This window comes from Penaeus vannamei, chromosome 13 (genome assembly GCF_042767895.1).
Source record: "Penaeus vannamei isolate JL-2024 chromosome 13, ASM4276789v1, whole genome shotgun sequence".
Taxonomy (NCBI): Eukaryota; Metazoa; Arthropoda; class Malacostraca; order Decapoda; family Penaeidae; genus Penaeus; species Penaeus vannamei.
Window position 1 is genome coordinate 24949753 of NC_091561.1, and position 7882 is coordinate 24957634.

A 7882-nucleotide genomic window follows, 5' to 3' on the forward strand; every position below is an offset into this window, starting at 1 on the left:
GGCTTTAGATGTATAGGAATGGGATAAACCTTAGACTTTATATGCTCTGTGGTGTTAACTTCAATATCATGTTCAAGGGTGTTTGTGCAACCTGGAGTTAATGAAAATACATCTACAAACTCTGCAATTACTGAATCATTATCAGATTTCTGTTCTGCTGAAAGGTCTGAACAAATCTAAGGTTGATCACTCTCAGGCAAGATGGGCTCTTCTCCATCAGAAGTTAGAGGAAAATTACTATTGCTCAATTCAGTATCTTCAAGAATACAATTCTGGACTATTTGTGGGTTCATTTCAGCATCTATCTTACTTTCCTCGTCCATAACATTAGGTTGGGAACTTGTTGCTCTCCTATGATACTTCTTAAGAAGGTTAGCATGAAGCAACTTCTGTTTTCCACCTTCATCGATAAGATAATTCACCTTATTTCGACATTCCAGAACAGTATAAGGGCCACTCCAAGACATGAGCAACTTGTTTTGGTTATCAGGGAGGAGAACAAGAACTTCCTCACCTGGACTAAACTTCCTATCCTGAGATTTCAAGTCAAAATAAGATTTGAATTTAGAGGAACTAATCTCAGCATTTTGAGCTGCAATTTTAGCACACTCCTCCAGCTTGTCTTTCAATTCAATCACATATTGGAAGGAAGATCTAACATCATCTTTAATGGTTGTGTCTTCCCACAAGTCCCTTAAGACTGAAAGAGGTCCCCGGACTGTCCGTCCAAAAAGTAGCTCAAAAGCAGAAAACCCAGTTAGATCGCTAGGAATCTCTCGCATAGCAAATAATGTGGGGACAAGATAACGGTGCCATTCTCGTGGTTTGTCACTACACAATTTCCTTAAGGAGGCTTTTAGTGTTGCATGAAACTTTTCCACCCTTCCATTCCCACTGGGATGATAGGGAGTTGTAAAAAGTGGCTTTACACCCAATAATTTATGCAGTTCGCCCATTAGTTGAGAAACAAATTGCCTTCCTCGATCAGACAAAATTTCCCGAGGAATACCGACCCTTTAAAAGATCACCATAAGGGCTTCAGCTACAGATATTGAATCTATCTCTTTGAGAGGCAATGCTTCTGGAAACCCTGTCGCAAAATCTATCAAAGTTAAAATATAACGGTGACCCTCAGAAGATGGAGGAGAAATCGGTCCTACTAAGTCTATGGAGACACGAGAGAAAGGCTCCGTTAAAATGGGCATGGGTTTTAATAGCACTGGTCTTACCCTACCTCTACTTGACATCCTTTGACACTTGTCACAAGACTTACAAAAGTCTCTGATTTCAGCTCCCATGTTTGGCCAATAGAAGTGGTCCCTAATAAGCATTTCTGATTTCCGATGGGAGAAATGACCGGCTAAGGGGCTCTCATGACCTACTGCGAGAATGATGGCTCTGCATTTACTGGGTACTACCAGAGAAGATTTACCAATTCTTTCACAGTGCTTTGAAGCAACACATGTACGGTACAGCAAACCATTTATTTGCTCAAACTTAAACACCGTATCATCGCACATCTTATCATGTTCTTCAGACTTTACTTTTTCCCAAAATTTAGTGAGAGAATGACATTCTGCCTGCAATTTTGCAAAGTCTTCAGGAGTTACTTTAAGGGGCTCGATCTCCGGCAACACTAAAGTGTGAACCCATTTTACTTTGGAGGATCTAGTCTGAATGGCACAGGAATAATCAAGAGGGACATTATTTGAACGTTCAGTTACCTCAGAATCTGGAGATAATTTGGGACTATATACCCCTGATACATTTCCAATCAGGACGCTACAGAATTTAATTGGTGCTCGCACCACATCAATCCAACCTTTAAAATATGGACAATTCAGGTAGCATTTAGTTTTGGGGAAGTAATCCACCCGGCCTAAATAATCTTCTATCCCCACCAGATCAGCCCTAGAAAGATCAACATCTGGTAACACCTTGTCAGATACAATAACACATGTGCACCCCGTACCTCTGAGAACTGTGGATACCCAAGCCCCATTCACTGTACCAGCTGTCATGAACTTTGAATTTTCCCTGTCACTTAGACAAAATCTGACTTTGTGAGTTGGAATTGGGTGATATTGCTTGTACGCTAGGGGATTTTTAGGACAGCGAGATCTAATATGTCCAATATCACCACACCCATGACATTTAACAGAAGAAAAATCCCTTCTAAGAGCTGATTAGACTGGAGTTTGGGGCTTTGGAGCCACACTTCTCTTACCTTGTTCAGATGATTGAAATGACCTGGGGTAAGCACTATGGGCAGATGACCAATTATCTGACAGGCTTACCGCATCAGCTAAGGAGGAGACGTTATGCTCCTTTACAAAAACACGCAGATCTGGGGAGATAGAAGACATTAGTTGATCTAACAACATAAAATCACGAAGAGATGCATAATCTTTGGTGATATGCGAATCGACCCAATAGTCAAACAATCGTCCAAGCCTAATAGCAAACTGTTCATATGTTTCACCACTTTTTATTTTAGCAGTTCTAAAATCATTCCTGTAACTTGCAGGAGTTTTACTATAACCCCTTAAGAGAGCTTTATTTAATAATTGGTAATCGCCTGTTGTTTCTGGAGGCAGTGAGGTGTATATATCAACAGCCTTTCCTGTTAACAAACTTCCCAATCTGATAGCATAAGTTTCTTCTTTAAAATTTAACAAGTTAGCAATGCGCTCAAATATAATTAAGTATGAAATGATGTCTTCTCCATCTTTAAAGACTGTTAAACTAGGGCGTGAAGCGCCATCAAAAAGTACAGGATTTAATGAACTATCAGAAGAATTGTTTAACCGAGCCATCTGAAGCTCATGTTCCAGTTTAACTCTCTCTTTCTCTGGCTCTAATTGCTCTTTCTGAAATTCTCTTTCTTTTGCTCTCTCCTCCCGTGCAAGTGTCTGTTGACTGATGACATACTGAGCAATATCATTTCCTTTAAGGCCTAGTTCCTCAGCCTGAGCATTTAACACATCAAAGTTAAGATCTGCCATTATTACAGAATCAAGAATGTCAAAAACTAAAAAGAATCACTATTGACCGACCGACTCACAAAAATTACTAATACACGTTTAATCAATGCTAGAGGAGTTCTTCCTCGCACCTAGCAACAAAACAAAAGTGGTCTCAACAGACCGAACTCACCGACATGACGTCAATACCAGGACTTTCAGGAGAGTAATCTTCCCCTCAAGAAGATGCACCACACCCTACCTGAAGTCCAACCTATTTTAGAGATTCAACTCCGGGCCCCAAGGAAGGCAAACCATGAAGGGGAAACCTTCCCGTAACTTCCACAAACAAACGACTTCCACGTACTGCCGTACAGCACTGAAAGTATTACAGTTGTTAACAAATATAAAATATAAAATGGTTCTACTCGAGAACTTGATCCTCAAAACGAGTAAATCATGAATCCTGGCAAGGTCGCCACATGTAAATGCCAAGTTCTTTTAGTTTCATAGAGATTTACTAATTTTGAGGATACAAGTAAACAAATTCAGAACCATTAACAAAAAATTTATTCACATAAAAAATATATAAAGACATATTTCACAATATTTATAATCAGTTAAAAATACACAAAAAACATCCCTTTTATTTGTTTTGGAGATAAATGTTCACAGTATCCAGTGTTCACCATGTCCACAGAATCAACATGTTGTGACCACGTGGACTTGAGTTTTCGATTAATAAATAAAGTTGATTAAATGAATAGAAGCCTCTGTGCCTGGCCCTTGACAGCAGTAGATTCTCCAGCCTGTACTGAAGAGTACAACTGTTTAAATTCTCTGAACAAACGTCTCAAATAATAAAAATAATAATAAAATTACAAAAAATAGGACGGGGGAAAACACCTCACCTTACGGCAATGGTCGGGTCGAGTGAGGACCTGCCGTCCCCACAACCCTACACCCAAGGTTCCCGAGCGAACCTTGACTCGAACACAGATTCGAACAAAGCATTTCGCTCGCCACATACAAAGGCGAGCAAAACAAATTAGGAAAATAAACAAAATAGCCGAATTTCTTCACAATTATCATTACTGTCATTATTGTCATAATTATCATAATAGTCATTATCATCATGATTATCATTATTATTACAATCATTATTGCAGTTATAATAATTATTATGCTAATTATTATTGCTCTTTTTATCATTATAACTATTTATATAATGATAATAGCAATAATGATAATTTTAGAAATAATAAGGGCAATAATAATAATTATAATGACAATGATAATGATGTCATTCTTATTTCTATTGCCATTATTAGTATGAAACTTATTGGAATAGAGTTAATTATTGCTATTATTGCAGTAATTATCAAAATTATCATTATGATTTTGATTTTATCATTATTATTGTCATTATCATTGTCATTATCACCACAATTATCCTCATTATTGTCAATAATAAAGGAATTATCATGAAAATCATCATAATTAACTGAATTCATGATAAAATCCTCATAATTGCCCTTAAAAAGCGAAATAGGGTTTTTTCGACGTTTCTCTGGAAAGGATGCTGTAATACGCTAGATTTTGCCGTTTTTTCGACTTTTGGGATTTTATAACTTCTGGCCTTTATTTCATTATAAATTGACTAAATAATGATTATCATCATCATTATTATCATTACTGTCCTTATTTTCATGATTATTATCATTATAGTCATTATCATCATGATTATCATTATTATTATCATTATTGCAGTTATAATTATTATTATGCTAATCATTATTGCTATTTTTATCATTATAACTATTTATATAATGATAATAGCAATAATGATAATTTTAGAAATAATAATGACAATAATAATAATTATAATGACAATGATAATGATGTTATTCTTATTTCTATTGCCATTATTAGTATGAAAATTATTGGAATAGTTATTTATTGCTACTATTGCAGTAATTATCAAAATTATTATTATTGTCATTATCATTGTCATTATTGTCAATAATAAAGGTATTATCATGAAAATTATCATAATTACGTGAATTAATATTAAAATCCTCATAATTACCATTAAAAAGCGAAAAGGGTTTTTTTCGACGTTTCTCTCAAAAGGCTAGATATTGCCGTTTTTTCGACTTTTAGGATTTTATTACTTCTGGCCTTTATTTCACTATAAATGGACTGAATAATTATTATTATCATAATTTTTTTCATTACTGTCATTATTTTCATGATTATTATCATTATTGTCATTATCATCATGATTACCATTAATATTATAATCATTATTACAGTTATGATAATTATTATGCTAATTATCATTGCTATTTTTATTATTATGACTATTTATGATAAAAATAGCAATAATAATTAGGATAATAATTATTATAACTGCAATAATGATGGTAATAATAATAATCATAATGATAATGACTATAATGATGATAATCATGAAACTAATGACAGTAATGATAATAATGCTTATAATAATTATTGTTCAGTCCATTTATAATGAAATAAAGGCCAGAAGTAATAAAATCCCAAAAGTCGGAAAAACGGCAAAATCTAGCGTATTACAGCCTTCTGAGAGAAACGTCAAAAAGAAACCCCTTTATTGCTTTTTAATGGTAATTATGAGAATTTTAACATTAATTTAGGTAATTATGATAGTTTTAATGAGAAATCCTTTATTATTGAGGTTACGTTACATTAGCTGGAATTTGGTTAGGTTAGGCAAGGGTAGGTTAGGTTCAGCTTTGATCAGGAGACCCCAAATTCCGTTTTCTTACATAAGGTTTACATTTAATCAGTTTAATGGAAGTTAGGTTACATTAGCTGGAATTTGGTTAGGTTAGGTTAGGTTAGGTTAGGCTCACCTTTGATCAGGAGACTTGGCCCAAATTCCGTTTTCTTACATAAGGTATATATTGAATCAGTTTAATGGAGGTTAGGTTACATTAGCTGGAATTTGGTTAGGTTAGGTTAGGTTAGGCTCAGATTTCATCAGGATACCCCAAATTCCGTTTTCTTACATAAGGTTTATATTAAATCAGTTTAATGGAGGTTAGGTTACATTAGCTGGAATTTGGTTTCGTTAGGTTAGGATAGGTTAGGCTCAGCTTTCATCAGGAGACCCCAAATTCCGTTTTCTTACATAAGGTTTATATTAAATCAGTTTAATGGAGGTTAGGTTACATTAACTGGAATTTGGTTAGGTTAGGTTAGGTTAGGTTAGGTTAGGTTAGGTTAGATTAAGCTCAGGTTTAATTAGGAGAACCCAAATTCCGTTTTCTTACATAAGTTTTATATTAAATCAGTTTAATGGAGGTTAGGTTACATTATCTGGAATTTGGTTAGGTTAGGTGAGGTTAGTTTAGGTTAGGCTCAGATTTGATCAGGAGACCCCAAATTCCGTTTTTTTACATAAGGTTTATATTAAATCAGTTTAATGGAGGTTAAGTTACATTAGCTGGAATTTGGTTAGGTTAGGTTAGGTTAGGCTCAGATTTCGGTAGGAGACCCCAAATTCCGTCTTCTTACATAAGGTTCATGTTAAATCAGTTTAATGGAGGTTAGGTTACATTAGCTGGAATTTGGTTAGGTTAGGTTAGAATAGGTAAGGTTAGGTTAGGTTCAGGTTTGATCAGGAGACCCCAAAATCCGTTTTCTTACATAAGGTTTATATTAAATCAGTGTACTGGAGGTTAGTTTACATTAGCTGGAAATTGGTTAGGTTAGGTTAGGTTAGGGTAGGTTAGGCTCAGATTTGATCAGTAGAACCCAAATTCCGTCTTCTTACATAAGGTTTATATTAAATCAGTTTAATGGAGGTTAGGTTACATTAGTTGGAATTTGGTTAGGTTAGGTTAGGTTTCGCTCAGATTTAATTAGGAGACCCCAAATTCCGTTTTCTTGCATAAGGTTTATATTAAATCAGTTTAATGGAGGTTAGGTTACATTAGATAGTATTTGTCTAGGTTAGGTTAGGCCAGGTTAGGTTAGGCTCAGCTTTCATCACGATACCCCAAATTTTTTTTTCTTACATAAGGTTTATATTAAATCAGTTTAATGGACGTTAGGTTACATTAGCTGGAATTTGGTTAGGTTAGGTTAGGTTAGGTTAGGTTAGGATAGGTTAAGCTCAGATTTGATCAGGAGACCCCAAATTCCGTTTTCTTGCATAACGTTTTTATTAAATCAGTTTAATTGAGGTTAGGTTACATTAGCTGGAATTTAGTTAGGTTAGGTTAGGCTGACATTTGATCAGGAGACCCGAAATTCCGTTTTCTTACATTAGGTTTATATTAAATCATTAGCTAGAACTTGGTTAGGTTAGGTTAGGTTAGGCTCAGATTTGATCAGGAGACCCCAAATTCCGTTTTCTTACACAAGAATTATATTAAATCAGTTTAATGGAGGTTAGGTTACATTAGCTGGAATTTGGTTAGGTTAGGTTAGGTTAGGTTAGGCTTAACTTTGATCAGGAGACCCCCAATTTCCGTTTTCTTACATAAGATTTATATTAAATCAGTTTAATGGAGGTTAGGTTACATTAGCTGGAATTTGGTTAGGTTAGGTTAGGCTCAGCTTTGATCAGGAGACCCCAAATTCCGTTTTCTTACATAATGTTTATATTAAATCAGTTTAATGGAGGTTAGGTTACATTATTTGGAATTTAGTTAGGTTAGGTTAGTTTAGGCTCAGCTTTGATCAGGAGACCCCAGATTTCGTTTTCTTACATAAGGTTTATATTAAATCAGTTTAATGGAGGTTAGGTTACATTAGCTGGAATTTGGTTAGGTTAGGTTAGGTTAGATTAGGTTAGGCTCAGATTTGATCAGGAGACCCCAAATTCAGTTTTCTTACATTAGGTTTATATTGAGTCGGTTTAATGGAGG

The 7882-nt window shown here is 34.9% G+C and overlaps 1 protein-coding gene across 1 annotated transcript; it reads right to left on the reverse strand.

The window, feature by feature from the left end:
• Nucleotides 1–1016: 1016 nt before the first annotated feature.
• On the reverse strand, nucleotides 1017–3162 carry LOC138863727 (uncharacterized). Its single transcript, XM_070128556.1, has 3 exons — nucleotides 3157–3162; nucleotides 2228–2969; nucleotides 1017–2095 (listed from the first exon to the last, which is right to left on the reverse strand). Exons 1-3 carry the CDS (start codon nucleotides 3160–3162, stop codon nucleotides 1017–1019), a joined length of 1827 nt encoding a protein of 608 aa, XP_069984657.1.
• Between the last annotated feature and the right edge of the window lie 4720 nt (nucleotides 3163–7882).